Source organism: Brienomyrus brachyistius, unplaced genomic scaffold, assembly GCF_023856365.1.
Source record: "Brienomyrus brachyistius isolate T26 unplaced genomic scaffold, BBRACH_0.4 scaffold115, whole genome shotgun sequence".
Taxonomy (NCBI): Eukaryota; Metazoa; Chordata; class Actinopteri; order Osteoglossiformes; family Mormyridae; genus Brienomyrus; species Brienomyrus brachyistius.
Window position 1 is genome coordinate 132,387 of NW_026042390.1, and position 16,475 is coordinate 148,861.

General features: G+C 40.2%; 1 protein-coding gene across 2 annotated transcripts; it reads left to right on the forward strand.

The window, feature by feature from the left end:
- The first annotated feature begins 651 nt into the window (after positions 1-651).
- LOC125727742 (uncharacterized) lies at positions 652-16,138 on the forward strand. 2 transcript variants are annotated; one of them, XR_007388830.1, is made up of 2 exons: positions 652-2,182; positions 16,046-16,138. XR_007388830.1 is itself a non-coding variant. In XM_049004654.1 (2 exons), the coding sequence occupies exon 1, from the start codon at positions 878-880 to the stop codon at positions 1,550-1,552; it is 675 nt and encodes a 224-aa protein (XP_048860611.1). In that variant the 5' UTR covers positions 652-877; the 3' UTR covers positions 1,553-1,572; positions 15,418-15,504. The 2 variants fall into 2 exon arrangements, 1 of the variants encoding a protein (XP_048860611.1); XM_049004654.1 differs by lacking the exon at positions 16,046-16,138 and adding an exon at positions 15,418-15,504 and having other exon boundaries at positions 652-1,572.
- Positions 16,139-16,475: the final 337 nt, after the last annotated feature.

Sequence of the window (16,475 nt, forward strand, 5' to 3'; positions counted from 1 at the left end):
AAATATTGGGGCATTACTTTCGGAGTAGGCTAGATGCTTCTAAGTTTATCATTACATCTATTTACATTGTTACACAGGATTAACACTTTCAAATATTCTTAGCTTGGTTAGTGTTAACTCAGTTCTTGGTAGTATTCATCTGGGTATTCATTTGATGTGGAGCACAGTTGTTTCATATTTGATTCTAGTTATAATTTGGTGACATTACTGTTTAATATGCTATTGCACTTAAAGTATCGTGCATTTTACAGTAGATTTTTTTTGCAATCTTGCTCACTGTTTCTTTTATTCTTTCTTTTTTATATATGTGAACCCTGTAATTATTTATTATAATAATTATAACAATTGTATTTTCTGTATGGTTGAAGAATTTCCAGCTCTTTATTTATTTTATTATCTCTCTTAAGTGCTGGTTAATCTCTCATTTATTCCCCAGAGAGCGAATTGAGAGAGCTGATCGATGGACCAACACCCAACACTGGGAAGCCTGGAACCTGTGGGATGAAGTGATCAACTGGGGAGAAGGTGTGGAGGACTTCTCACCAGTGACACTCCCCACTGTCCAGGCTGGGGGGGTTAAGGGGGGATTGGGGGGTCTACTGATTTGGGTAAGGGAGGGGGTAGTAAGGGAGGGGAGAGTGTGGGAAAGGATGGACTGCTAGCCAGCACTAGTATTTCATCTCAAAGTCTTCAGAGTAATTACGGCCTTTCATCTGAAGACTGGGAAATTTATAAAACTTGCTACCTTAACAAAAAAAAGAAAGTCAGGAAGGACCGGACAAGCCGGGGGGAAGGTGAGGTAAGGGGGCAGAGTAGTGAGGAATATGTGGAGGTACCAGAGTGGGGAACATTTGAGGGGAAGGCCTCCAGGGTTGTGATGGAGGGGACAGAGGCTGGTATTAGTATGATGGATATGCTAAATGGAGGTGAGGAGAATGTATGTGAGGTGGGAGTGAATGTGGAGGAGGTTAAGGGAGGAGGAGGGAAAAGTACAGGGAATGCTGTGGAATATGTGGTGTCACAAGTAGGCAGAACTTGGCTAGAACCCATCCAGGAGGAAGACCTTGAGGAAGATGAAGAAAGAGATGAGGAGCTTCAGGAAGCAGAAGACACTGATGCTGCCACAGTGGACAGTTGGCAGTGCATGGCGGCATATGTAGCCAGAATATGGCTGCAGACTTTACAGGAAGATGGACCTGAGGAAAATGAAGAAGCTGATGTGGTATTCCAGCAGGCAGAAGATGCTGATGCTACCACACTGGTCAGGTTTCAGTGTATGGTGGCATCTGAAGACAGATCACAGCTACTGACTATACCAGAAGAAGGACCTGAGGAAGAGGACGAGACTGAAGTGATGAAGACAGATAAAACAAAAGAAGATGCTGATGCTGCCGAGAAGATCTACAGTGAAGAAGAAGTATCATTCCATGTGAATGCCGAAGATCTTTCTGAAGATGATACTGAGAAGAGCCACAAGAAGAAGAAGAAGAAGATGAAGTGGTGCTTCTTCTGCTGTCCCCTGCCTTTCAGAAGAAGTAGCAAGAGGCAGTAATTATAAGGCTGTGAATTCAGGTTTACAAATGACTTAAAGCAGTAATATAACTGCATTATTGACACCTTCACAATGCACTGTAATGCATCCATAAATATATTATAGACATGGGTATAAATATTGAAGAAAAAAAAGCATAACACATTATAGCCATGTTTATTATGGATTAATGGCCGATATAATGTATTATGAAGATATTTATTGTGTATATATAGATCAGAGCATTCATAATGCATTATCAAGATAGCTATAATGTGTTATGCCTTTGTATAAGTATTTACCGCCGTGTTTTTAATACTTTTATAAATGATTTATAAGGCATTAATTGGGTATTTATTTATTAGTTATATGACTGCTTTAAGTAAAGTTAAGTAAAGTGTTTATTTTCTTTTTCTTAGAATACCCGTGTTAGAGCCCTGCATTGGGACTGGGATCCCGCGGGACCCAACGGAAAGTGATACTGTTTAAGTGTTAATGTAGCTGTAAGATACGATAGGATAAGATATGCTGAGTTAAAATATAAGATAGGCTAAGACGAAATATATTAATATAAGCTAAGTTGAAATATAATAAGATAAGATAGGTTAAGTTATATGATAAGATAGGCTAAGTTAAAATATAATAAGATAGGTTAAGTTAAGATATGACAAGATAGGCTAAGATAAAATATGATAGGCTAAGTTAACATATGATAAGGTAGGCTATGTTAAGATAAGAGATTTGCAATAAAACATATTTACTTTTCAAACTGTGTCTTTGTCATCTTTTCAGTGTTGTGTCTGTCTTTGTTTGATAATTTTGAATCGTTAATTTATATCTGAGACTCTCCTAAATGTCAATAGCAGAGACGGAGGAATGGGAGGAAGGTACGGTTAAATATAAATGATAAAGTATCAAAATCACAGTGTTGCCTTATTTTGACGCAGAGAAAGTAATTTCAGTGTTACTACCACATATGAGTTAATGGCTGCAGATGTTGGTGTTACAAGTGCTGGTAAATAACGCGGCGTAAGTTTAACTCCGGTGTGTTTCTGAAAAACGCACCGCCTTCTGCCTGCTGTCATTCGGCGAACGTGTAGGAGGCTATTCTGGTAACAGGTAAAGTTGTCATTTAACGTAATGCTAACGTGCATTACCTGTTAGTAAGTGTTTTACTATATCACACACCTTACGTCCTTTATAGTTGTAGTCCGGTGCACTCTGTATCCATGCTAACTAGCTAGCTAATGTTAACATGATGCAGTACAGTCTTCCAGCTTGGGGATTCCCACCCCTGTCCGCGGCCAGTATTCCACAGGGGGTTTGCGGAGGTGTTGGTTGCAAATGCAAACGATCCCTTCATGTTCCTGTGTTGTGTTCTAATGTGTAAATAAAAGATAACTATCAAATTCAATGTTTATGTCCTATTATACTAGATAAGACTATAAAATAGTTTGCCCTGCATATGGATGCCATGCAGTCAGAGTATGATCAAGACAGGGTGTGAGTGTGGAAAAAAGACAAATGTAACAGTATTTGAGGGAAGAGTGTGAAGGAGGGAAATGTAGGGAGAAGGAGGTTCCTCGGAGCTCCGAGATGTGTTTGGCTGTAATAAATCTGGAATATAGCTATATGACATAGTTTTTGATAACACCAGCATTTATTTTTTAGGTTTGTCGAGCTCCGTCAAAACAATTAGAACGAGTCCATTATGTAACTGGAACCCCTCTCACATGTAAACACAGTGACACGCTACAGCGTTGGTTTGTTGTCTGAGGCTATGATACTGACCACAAACACATTCTCAAATTTCACTGCACCAATCATAGCATATGCAGGCAGAAAAATGATAGCAAAAAACATTCAGCATTAGACTCTAAAACCGTCTGTAATGTCTGTGTTTATCCAGTGGACCATAAATTAAAATAAGCTTTCCTATTTCAGTTTCTTTCAGATGTTATAAAGTAGTAAATAAAGAATCATATTAATTAAACCATGTATTACTGACTATCAGACAACTTCAACAAGTTACCAAATGGATGCAAAATCAAAGATATTCATTTGCGCCTGACACTAACCATGTACTCCTTCACAGTACTAAGCCATAGAAAGGGCCCCAATGAAACCCCTGCATTCCTGCATCGCAGATACTCTAATCTCAGCATTTATAAGATTATATTTGTACTACCTGCCAATTTTTATATTAGATGAGACTAAAAATTGAGAAATATCTATATGCAGAAGTAGTTTTTCCTGATAAGAAGGATAATATCAAGACTGTCAGCATTTACAAATCGAATTATGACATATCTGAGTAGCCCAGACTGTCCGGAAAATGGCTGACTAATGTACATGCAGTGTAATAAGCTGATAATCAAATGGATAGAAAAACGCTCAATAATAGACAGGATTCAAAGGGTAAATAAGGTGCATCATGTGGAAGAGAAGTTAGGTGGCGTTGGGGTGCATTGTGAGTTTCATCTGGAAGCTAGAAGGGAACAAACAGGGCTTTGGGGGGGGGGGGGGGGGGGGGGGACTTCTCCGGGGGCTACATCGCTCTACCTTTTTTTAAAATTATTTATTTAAAAAAAAAAAAATCTTTTCTTCTTACACTATAATGGCAGGTTTAGGACTAATACAGTACAGTCATAACCAGTGTCAGGGATTCTATGCATTGCTACACAGAGACAAGTCCAGATATTGAGCCCAAGGCTAAAATTGTGGTTTACTTACAAGTGCACTTTGCTGGGCAGTGGGGGTGTTTGTCCTTCTCTGCTCACATTTTCCCCTCTTATCCTGCCTTCTCCTCCGCAGCCCTTCCTCCTTCTCTCTGTTGCTCCTATATTCCCTCCCCTCCAGTCATCTATGTTCTCCTTCCTCTGCGGTCTCTCCTCTTCTCCCATTCTTCAGTTATACTGTCTTCTCCGCTCTCCCTGTATCCCTCCTGTCTTCTGGTCCTGTCGTCTTTTCTCCAGTCATCCCCTGCTTCTCAGTCATCTCTGCATCTTTTCTCTCATTTGTTTGCTTATTCTTTGATTGTTTGTGTTATTCGTTAACCCACCACCCCATGCTGGATGAGTCTTGATGTTTTTTGAAGTTTTTTTAAAGTTAGGCTTCTTCCTTTGTTTTTGTGCCATATCTTCTGCCCTCTTCTGGTTGCGGCAGTGCATGACACGGGTGGAAAATAGGGTTTTTTACAACACACACATCAAAACCAAAAGGATCAGGAAGGATCAGAATTCCCACTCTCCTTACCAACACCTCGAAAAGCCAGGCCTTGCCGTGCCAAGTACTTAACTTCAGAAGATTTTTCCTCACTTGCTGCTGCTCTTTCCAGCTCATCTGAAGGTTGAATATTAACAGGATTGATCTTCTGAATCCATGTCATCAGTGCTAATCTGTGGCACTGCCTGTCTTTATGTGCACTGAATTTCCCCAGTGCCTTTTCCAGTTTCACATGCCAGTCTTCACAAGAGCTGAATGTGTCTTTCATGCCAGTTTAGACATTTGTGTTACAAATTATTTTGCACAGTAGAAACAAAGAACCCCCCTTAAGACGAGGGGGGGCTGTAATGGAGCCCAGTGTGATCTTTAAACCATTTCTCCTGAAAGCAGGGTCTCCTGTTTGATAGACGTGACATTTACATTTGGCTGATTTGGTGAAGGTCCAAGCTCCTCCCCCCTCCTCCCTAATACACCTTCATCTTCACCTGCCTGTCTGCTCTCTCTCTCTCTCTCTCTCTCTCTCTCTCTCTCTCTGTCATTGACTCACACTCAGTCTCCCTGCTTAAATGCTGTATCTGAAATACACACATCAGGCCAAACTAAGAAACATATTAAACTAACATCAGGATCAGGCTGCTGTGACGTCATTATTCACTCTTAACCATCAATATTTGCTCCTTTTCTCACTCCCCTCCATGTCACCTGCATTTTCTGCCGTCAGCAGCCTCTTGCTGTCTCTCCCTTTTCATCTTTGCTCTCAGCACAGCAGAATTTGCATGAAAGCAGTTATCAGTAAACAAGTGGTGTTTCTTGCCATGACGCTCAGGAATGGATCTCTCAGGATTTGTTATCTGAATGGGAATGATTAATATATGAAGAACCCTTGACTCACATACTGTATACGTCTATCATCTGACTGGCACTAATTATCTCACTGTCTCTACTTTCCTGCTTTTCTGTGGTTGCCCAAAACCTCACGATTGTCACATTTCCTCTTCATGATGACAAGCTACTCACTGTGAATAAAAGCTGACTGTAATAAAACTACCTGCATTTAAATCATACATTAATGACACAAAATACCTTAAAGTATTACTTACTTACTTATTTTGCACAGTAGAAACAAAGAACCCCCTTTGGGGGGGGGGGGCAAAGTGAAAGTGATGTGGAAAATCGCCTCTTACCACTGAAAGACATGGGGATGGGTGGTGCTAATAATGGTACTGCAGCCAGCCAGTAGGGGGCGCTTGACATTTAGTGTTTTCACCTTTTAGAGATGTTATGGTCTCCTTGTTTTTTGCAGTCAATGCTTTGATCACAGAGTAAACCTTAAAGAAGTGAGCACTTCTGTCATGCTTTAGTAAGATTAGTAACACACTGCTTCAGATTTCAGTGACCTGATCTCTGCTTGCAAAGAGCCTGAGATGGACCTCAAAGGTTTAAATATACATTTGCTGATAAATGAAATGCTATGTGGCCCAGTGGGTGGCGCTGTCTGGGGATTTGAACCCCCATTACTGCATGTTCGTACCTTGTTTGTGCTGGTTTGCCTGCTGTTTCTGCCGCAGGTGAAAAAGCATACAGGCAGCTGAACCGGTGTCTCTAAACAAGCCATTGTGGCTGCGGGTCATAAGGCGATTTCCTACTGCACGAACTTGGCCCAATTGAAGGTCTTAGGAGGTAGTTCCTGAACCATTTTTTAGTTCCAAAAAGAACATACTTTTTTCTCGACCAAGACTTACTGGGTGGGGCTTATAGTGATAAACTTTTCCTATTGGTTGACCACAAGCCCCAACGCCAACTTGAAAGTTTCATGGAAATGCAGGAAAAGAGAAGTGGAACAAAAATTGAGCAGATGTAATTTTTTGTAGCTCAGTTACACTAAAGGCATCAATGAGTAACTTTTTTGCTTCTGACCCCATAGTTCTGCATCTGAAAATGCGATTGATAACGATTAGCGTAATGAAGAAGTGTATATTATGGACACTGGACTGGAGCATTATCAGATAACCTCTCAGTTATTCTTGTGTGAGAAATATACACAGTCACATATTGAGATTATATTAGATGATGTGGTCTTGAGAGTGGGGCGGCATGGTGGTGCAGTGTTGCCTCACACCTCTGGGACCCGGGTTCGAGTCTCCGCCTGGGTCACATGTGTGCAGAGTTTGCATGTTCTCCCCATGTCGTTGTGGGGTTTCCTCCGGGTACTCCGGTTTCCCCCCACAGTCCAAATACATGCTGAGCCTAATTGGACTTGCTAAATTGCCTGTAGGTGTGCATGTGTGAATGCATGGTGTGTGAGTGTGCCCTGCGATGGGCTGGTGCCACATCCTGGGTTGTTCCCTGCCTCGTGCCCATTGCTTCCGGGATAGGCTCCGGACCCCCCACGACCCAGTAGGATAAGCGGTTTGGAAAATGGATGGATAATAATAATAACAAATAATGATGATAATAATAATTGCACTATGTCCAATGACTGCCAGTTACTGTAAACAGTAAAGTACACGTAACTGGACATGACGTGTTAAAACGTCCGAACGGCTTGACACGTAAATAATGTACGTGTCAAGTACATCATTTGCTAACAATTACTTTGACAGCTGGGAGGAAGACACAGAGTAGATGAATTGATCATATTGAGGGGTTGTGCCATTGCCTTTCTCTGTCCATGTCCTTGTGTTCTACACCACATGATTGTTTCCTGTAAACTTGCGTTAGGCTCTTTCTGTACGTTTCCGAAACAGAAACCTTTTCTTAACATGGATTTATAACTGTCTTCTCACTTGAGTATGAATGATGCTTAGATATAATCTATATAATATAAATTTGATATATACTATATATGTGCACCCCACAGAAATCTCCACAATTGTAGAGATACATATGGTCTCTATGCTTTTCCTAGAGAGCCCAGGCATGAGACACAAAATAATCAGTTTTCCATAGCATTTTCCTCCAAGCCTTCTCTAGTTAAACCATAGAGACTATACCATCTCGCGTAGTCACTGGATAGCATGCAAAGAGCCATTTCTGTGGTTTTTGTTCTCTTGCCCCATTCATCACAATCGCGGTGGATTTAAAGAAAAAGTCAAAAACAGTACTGTGTCATGCTATGTGTAATAGGATTGCAGATTAGCTTAATGGACAGTCACCCCCGTTTAATTTTTTTACAGTTTTTCTGAATACTTAAACACTAACAATGATTCTTATAAAACTATTAATAGTTATAGCAAAATTACTCACTGTTTTGCACTCAGTTTGAACTTTTGTAACACACAATTTGCAAATGTGTAAATACAATCCACTGCACAGCACTCTTTTTGCGGAACTGTAAACACAACTCACTGTTTTACACACAATTTCTAAATGATCAACACACTCCTAGTAAAACTATACACATTTTTAGCTATTGATTACACTACTTTGCCAGCTGTCTGGCCACACTGTCACATGTGAAAACGGTTTTAGATAATTAGTTCACTTTGCAATCAGCATGAGCGCTATAAATAAGCCAAAGGTACAGTAAGCTTTCAGTGTGGAGAACAATGGAGGGAGAAGGAAAACTGAGAAGAGTGAGAATTAGAGAAGGGCGAGGAAGAGGATGAAGACTAGGAGGTGAATTTAGAGGATGAGGAGGTGAAGAGGAAGGAGGAAGGGTAAGAAGAAATAGAATAACTGATGTCATCAGAGCTACAACAGTGGATCATGTGATCAACCATGCAATGACCCTGAGGGAAGCTGGCCAATGGGTTCAGCCTGACCTGAGCCGCTACGCTGTAGCAGGCATCATAAGGACGGTTCCAAATGAGAATCGGTTAGTACAGTTACTTCACAGTACGTTTTGTAATAGTACTATAATCTAATGAGAAACACAACAATGCTGTACAGGTAAAAACTGAAAAGGGTACTCTACAGACCTGCTAGACATCCAGAATCTGGGGGCAGAGGAAGAATGTTCACTGAAGAACGAGAGACCCATATAGTCAATATGGTGATCACAAATAATTCCATTAGGCTACGAGAAATACAGCAGCGTATAACAGAGGATGACACCACCTCCCAAAACATGAACAATGTGAGCATCTCTGCATTATCTCGTGTACTGGCATGCAACAGAATCAGGATGAAGCACATTTACAGAGTCCCTTTTGAAAGAAACAGTGAACGCGTTGGCATGGCAGGAACATTATTGTACATGGTGCCATAATCAATGTCCCAGGACAGCGTGGTGGTAACATAACTATGTGTGCAGCTATAAGTCAGAACGGTGCTGTTCACCATCATGCAACCCTGGGCCCATGTAACACTGCACACATTATTACATTCCTGGACAGCCTACATCATATGCTCACTAATGTTCACAGACCAGTTATGTCATCATCTATCCATCCATTTTCCAAACCGCTTATCCTACTGGGTCGCGGGGGGGTCCGGAGCCTATCCTGGAAGCAATGGGCACGAGGCAGGGAACAACCCAGGATGGTGGGCCAGCCCATTGCAGGGCACACTCACACACCAGTGACTCTCACACACACACCTACGGGCAATTTAGCAACTGCAATTAGCCTCAGCATATTTTTTGACTGTGGGGGGAAACCAGAGTACCCGGAGGAAACCTCACGACGACATGGGGAGAACATGCAAACTCCACACATGCGACCCAGGCGGAGACTCAAACCCGGGTCCCAGAGGTGTGAGGCAACAGTGCTAACCACTGCACCATCATGCCACCCCCCATAAATTCATTTTTCCATTTTTATTTTCAATAAAATTGATGTTAACTCAGCATCTTATTTTCAATGTTGAAAAAGTCACTTTATATCAAGGTTTCGCCACCATTCATTTTTCAATATTGAACATCTGACCAAAAATCAATTCAGTTTCAATGCTGATAATTTATCACTGACCATAATTCAATGCATTTAACTATACTTCAACGCTGAAACAATAATATGATGCTATCTGGGCTATGAATAATTATTTTAATTGATATACAGATTCCAAGCTCATATAGGTGACAGACAGGTACATAATGGGCGTCTTATGTCTGAGGTAGCCAGCTACTGTGTTTGATAACCCACCATCATAATAATAGTTTCCTTGCACCAGTATAAAAGTAAACCAATTGATCCCTCTTGCAATAACCTGTGGTATGAAACTGAATAATATGTATCGTACCAGTCTTGGGGAAAACCAGTGAGAATCCACTGTGAAACAGCACTGCGCAAATTCTCATGTGTTCCTAATGACAAGGGCAAGACTGGTAATCAAACTAGCCTCTCAGCAGGTGTTAGTGTAAAAGCAGGGCTTATTGACACAGATAATAAAGCTTGTTAGAATGCGTAACATAATTATTTAGCTGGGCCCAGAAGAGGTGAGAGCTCACCTAGTGGCTACAGGAGTGCATTTTCCCCAAAGCAGATATAATGGATGGTGGTCTTATTGCTTTTAGACCACAACTTGGGATAGAAGAACAAATCAAATTATTTTCCTCATTTAATATTCAGATTTTAATTGGGCTTAAATTTTAGAACACAGTGTGTTCTAGGATGGTACGTTATGGATATTAGTCTCTACCACATTCTAAAGCTATAAATCCGGACCTTTTCCTATGTTTGATTTGGTGGCTGCCAGGCGTTCTGAGTAGTATAGTGACTATGGTAGGCGTGATTCCCTAAGGAATTTTTTGTTCTGTTCTGTGTGGCAAATACATATAATGCTGACATTTTTCCTGGAAGATTTGATATTTTTCATCCCGTGCCTTAAGGTATTTCTCTCCAGCTCTAGGGAGTCTCCCCCGAAAACACCAGTCACTCACTAGCCTTACACTTATGCTTGCTGACTTATTCAACACCATGAAGGATTAACAGAAAAACAGAAACCTATTAAAAGGCTGCACCATATCATGATATGCAAATAAACATCCAGCATCATTGTTTCACAGGGAAGTACATTATTTATTGATAATTATAACCCTAACCCTTACTTCTCAGCTTGACAAACATAAGGTGCGGTGCTTGAGCATGTGAACTGGTTGAAATGCAAGTGTCTCACAGTCAATGCATAAGACTTGAGAGCCCTGACTTTACTTATATATCCCACAACATGTTTATGTTTCATAAATAAATCTGGCCAGCAAATCGGTCTTTCATTTTCTGCAGAATAAAAAAAACGATAATGTTATCCCGCTGATAATTGCAGGCGCGTTTCACCCCCGGCACTGACTGGAGACACAGGAAAAAGGCATACAATCTTATTGAGGTACAAAAATTATTCCATCTACTCTGCACTTCTGCATAACTTCAATCATAGTGCCAGTTTTTGCAGTCAGCAAGTTTATTACTGTAAGCGCCTCCATAGTAGTGCCTCTGAGATACTGAACCGGACTTCCGATGGTGTCTCTCACATGCACATCGTACATATATATATATATATATACACTCACTCTCTCCGGGTCTTTCACATGATATGTGGTCAGCCACTATATGGGAGGGATATTCAGGCATAAATTAAGGGCATATTTACAAGCCGCACTAGTGTACCTATGTAACCGGTCATTCCCTGCCTATACTCTGCATTGTGTTTTGGGGTGTTATCAGGTGTGTGTGGGGTGCAGGAGGAAGGGATATTACAGACGCCGTTGTCGTTCCTGGATTTTATTGAAACTGTTGGGAACAATAAGGAAAGGGGTAAACTTCATATGCTCTGGCCCTCTCGCTCTCTCTGCACAAAGTAAAACAATGTATATACTTATGTATAGACGTGTTTTCTATCCCCTGCTTATGATGAATAATAAATCAAATATAATATATAATATACGGGTCATAATTATACAATTGATTTACTAACTCGGGGGACCCTGCCACTAGATCCTCACCTCTTCCCACGTGTGCAATACACCAAAGGGAAGAGGAAATGAGGTCGGGACCCTTATGAAGGGGAAAAGACAGAGGGAGGGGCGATGCAGGACAAAAGCATCATGGGAAAGTTTAAAGGATATTGTACCCATCAGGTTAGACAGAAGAAGGAAAACAGAATCTTGTATAATTATAAATTAAAAGTAAAATAACAACCTGTTACACGTCACCTACACTTCAGACTTCATCCTCAAAATCAAAGCAGTATTAACACAAGCAACATGTTCCATCTCTTAAATCCAATCTAACATTTAAAAATAAAGTCTGTTTCAACTGGACTTTTATTTAAGAAAAACAAACATTTTATGTTCGAGTTGTTATAAAACTACTGAAACAAATAATTGGCTATACTGCAGTTCCGCTGTCTTGTTTGGCACCCTAAATTATGTCCTGCATTTTGTGGAAACAAATGAAGGCTGAGGAATGTTACGTAACACAGCTAGAATGCAAAAACTCTATCTGGTGTAATTCAGTGCATAAAACCAATGGTCTTAAGTGTGGTGTCTTCTTCGTAACACTCCCTGACTTTTGTATCCATGACCATGAGATAGGGTGGGCTGCTTTTCTTCCTTCCTTTGACTAGTATTCCTCCCTTTCCTCCCAGGCTTGGTTGGTGGGTCAGGCAGCATCACCTTCTTTTAATAGACCCAGGTGTCATTTATCTTGAAATTAGGTTCAAGTGCAGAAAATGATCTAGCAGAAGTCTTATACAATCTCTGAATTACAGAGAAATCTGATTTATTCTGAAACTGTGAGAAATTGTTCATCTGTATTTTGCTGCATTGCTAATTGTTGATGTGTGTGCCCTCCTTGTGCAGTAAAGGGGAGATCACATGCAGAGCTGGTTTTCTGTAGTTTCTTAGCCTGAATTAAAATTAAATATTCTCTTCATATAGGAACCAAGTCTCTGGCTGGAAATTTCTACAAAAGGTCCATCTTCTTTTGCCGTATCAACACTTAAATGAGAAAAGCAGACAGGGACAGTATAGGTGACAGCAGTGACTGTCCTTCCATGCCATCCATATGTACAAGGGGTATGACCAGAGTACACATGTACAAAAAATTATATATAAAAAGCAAGTACCTTTGTTGAAACGTGAAGGTAATCGTTTACAGCATAACAATTCCATTCTAAAAAAAAGAATTTGTCTGTGTATTGCCTAGGAACTGCTACAATGTTAAAATGGTAAATCCCAACCAAACAGAGCAAAAACTGACACGTTATTTAAGAACTGAAAGAAGGAGAAAATTGAAAACTTTCTTCGAGGGATCAATAACATATATGTTTTGTTTCCCACGGTCCTGTTACTAATTCAAATCTTAAATCCTGTACTTTGATATTTTGGGCTGAATGTAATGACAGCAAACGTAACAGCTGCCTCAATGCAGGTGAAGGCAGCCCAGAGGGTCCAAGAGGTCAGTGGTCAATTACTGCATAGGGATCAAATCTGCAATCAGAAAATTACTGCATACATGCCTTTATGTTACGGTCAAGCGGAGAGTCAGAGCAGTTTCCATAGAAACAACGTAAACAAACTTTACCGTTTGAAGCACAACAAACTCTGAGTGAAAATGGCGCAGAGGTGAGTAGCTTGTTAGCTCTCCAAAATGTCTTTGAATTCTTCAACTGATGTTGTGCTACTTCGATTATTTAGCCTTTTATACTATAATGACATAGTAAATGTCTATAATACAATAAAAAACATTACATTTTTTTAATATTACATATTTTTTAACGTCATTTAAAGTGCAGTGGTTTTTATTGCTACTGTGGTTGCTAATATTTAAATAATGACAGACTATTTGGTTAGTAAATTCATCTCAAACATGCTAGTTTAGTAGGGCTTCCCAACCTTTCGATGTCCGCGGATCGGTTTCCGTCGTAGAAAAGTGTCACGGATGGGTAAGACAGCGGTATAATTTGGGGGTTCCCACGCCGAGCGGCGGGAGATTGACGGTGTATACGGACATGCGGGGCTAATGGCGTATTTCCGTACATCAATACGGGCAGCTTTCTTTCCAAAACGGCGCGATCCCCTAATAAACGGGACGGCTGGCTCCTCTACCCCCGGTTGTCTGCCGCCCGGTGCAATACTCCGCGCGGACGGTACCGGAACACCGACCGGAAGTTGGGACCCCCTACTGTACAGGGTGGTAGGTAAATTGTTAAAAAAAATTTGGGGCATTACTTTCGGAGTAGGCTAGATGCTTCTAAGTTTATCATTACATCTATTTACATTGTTACACAGGATTAACACTTTCAAATATTCTTAGCTTGGTTAGTGTTAACTCAGTTCTTGGTAGTATTCATCTGGGTATTCATTTGATGTGGTGCACAGTTGTTTCGTATTTGATTCTAGTTATAATTTGGTAACATTACTGTTTAATATGATATTGCACTTACAGTATCGTGCATTTTACAGTAGATTTTTTTTGCAATCTTGCTCACTGTTTCTTTTATTCTTTCTTTTTTACATATGTGAACCCTGTAATTATTTATTATAATAATTATAACAATTGTATTTTCTGTATGGTTGAAGAATTTTCAGCTCTTTATTTATTTTATTATCTCTGTAAAGTGCTGGTTAATCATTTATTCCCCAGAGAGCGAATTGAGAGAGCTGATCGATGGACCAACACCCAACACTGGGAAGCCTGGAACCTGTGGGATGAAGTGATCAACTGGGGAGAAGGTGTGGAGGAGTTCTCACCAGTGACACTCCCCACTGTCCAGGCTGGGGGGGTTAAGGGGGGATTGGGGGGGTCTACTGATTTGGGTAAGGGAGGGGTTAGTAAGGGAGGGGAGAGTGTGGAAAACGATGGACTGCTAGCCAGCACTAGTATTTCATCTCAAAGTCTTCAGAGTAATTACGGCCTTTCATCTGAAGACTGGGAAATTTATAAAACTTGCTACCTTAACAAAAAAAAGAAAGTCAGGAAGGACCGGACAAGCCGGGGGGAAGGTGAGGTAAGGGGGCAGCATAGTGAGGAATATGTGGAGGTACCAGAGTGGGGAACATTTGAGGGGAAGGCCTCCAGGGTTGTGATGGAGGGGACAGAGGCTGGTATTAGTATGATGGATATGCTAAATGGAGGTGAGGAGAATGTATGTGAGGTGGGAGTGAATGTGGAGGAGGTTAAGGGAGGAGAAGGGAAAAGTACAGGGAATGCTGTGGGGTATGTAGTGTCACAAAGAGGCAGAACTTGGCTAGAACCCATCCAGGAGGAAGAACTTGAGGAAGATGAAGAAACAGATGAGGAGCTTCAGGAAGCAGAAGACACTGATGCTGCCACAGTGGACAGTTGGCAGTGCATGGCGCCATATGTAGCCAGAATATGGCTGCAGAATTTACAGGAAGATGGACCTGAGGAAAATGAAGAAGCTGATGTGGTATTCCAGCAGGCAGAAGATGCTGATGCTACCACACTGGTCAGGTTTCAGTGTATGGTGGCATCTGAAGACAGATCACAGCTACTAACTATACCAGAAGAAGGACCTGAGGAAGAGGACGAGACTGAAGTGATGAAGACAGATAAAACAAAAAAAGATGCTGATGCTGCCGAGAAGCTCTACAGTGAAGAAGAAGTATCATTCCATGTGAATGCCGAAGATCTTTCTGAAGATGATACTGAGAAGAGCCACAAGAAGAAGAAGAAGAAGATGAAGTGGTGCTTCTTCTGCTGTCACCTGCCTTTCAGAAGAATTAGCAAGAGGCAGTAATTATAAGGCTGTGAATTCAGGTTTACAAATGACTTAAAGCAGTAATATAACTACATTATTGACACCTTCACAATGCACTGTAATGCATCCATAAATATATTATAGACATGGGTATAAATATTGACGAAAAAAAAGCATAACACATTATAGCCATGTTTATTATGGATTAATGGCCGATGTAATGTATTATGAAGATATTTATTGTGTATATATAGATCAGAGCATTCATAATGCATTATCAACATAGCTATAATGTGTTATGCCTTTGTATAAATATTTACAGCCGTGTTTTTAATACTTTTATAAATGATTTATAAGACATTAATTGGGTATTTATAATGCAGTTATATGACTGCTTTAAGTAAAGTTAAGTAAAATGTTTCTTTTCTTTTTTTTAGAATACCTGTGTTAAAGCCCTGCATTGGGACTGGGATCCCGCGGGACCCAACGGAAAGAGATACTGTTTAAGTGTTAATGTAGCTATAAGATACGATAGGATAAGATATGCTAAGTTAAAATATAAGATAGGCTAAGACGAAATATATTAATATAAGCTAAGTAAAAATATAATAAGATAGCCTATCATATTTTATCTTAGCCTAAGTTAACATATGATAAGATAGACTAAGTTAAAATATCATAAGATAGGTTAAGTTAAGATATGACAAGATAGGCTAAGATAAAATATGATAGGCTAAGTTAACATATGATAAGATAGGCTAAGTTAAAATATCATAAGATGGGCTAAGTTAAAATATGATGATAGGCTAAGTTAAAATATAAGATGGGTTAAGTTAACATATGATAAGGTAGGCTATGTTAAGATAAGAGATTTGCAATAAAACATATTTACTTTTCAAACTGTGTCTTTGTCATCTTTTCAGTGTTGTGTCTTTCTTTGATAATTTTGAATCGTTAATTTATATCTGAGACTCTCCTAAATGTCAATAAGCAGAGACGGAGGAATGGGAGGAAGGTACGGTTAAGTATAAATGATAAAGTATCAAAATCACAGTGTTGCCTTATTTTGACGCAGAGAAAGTAATTTCAGTGTTACTACCACATATGAGTTAATGGC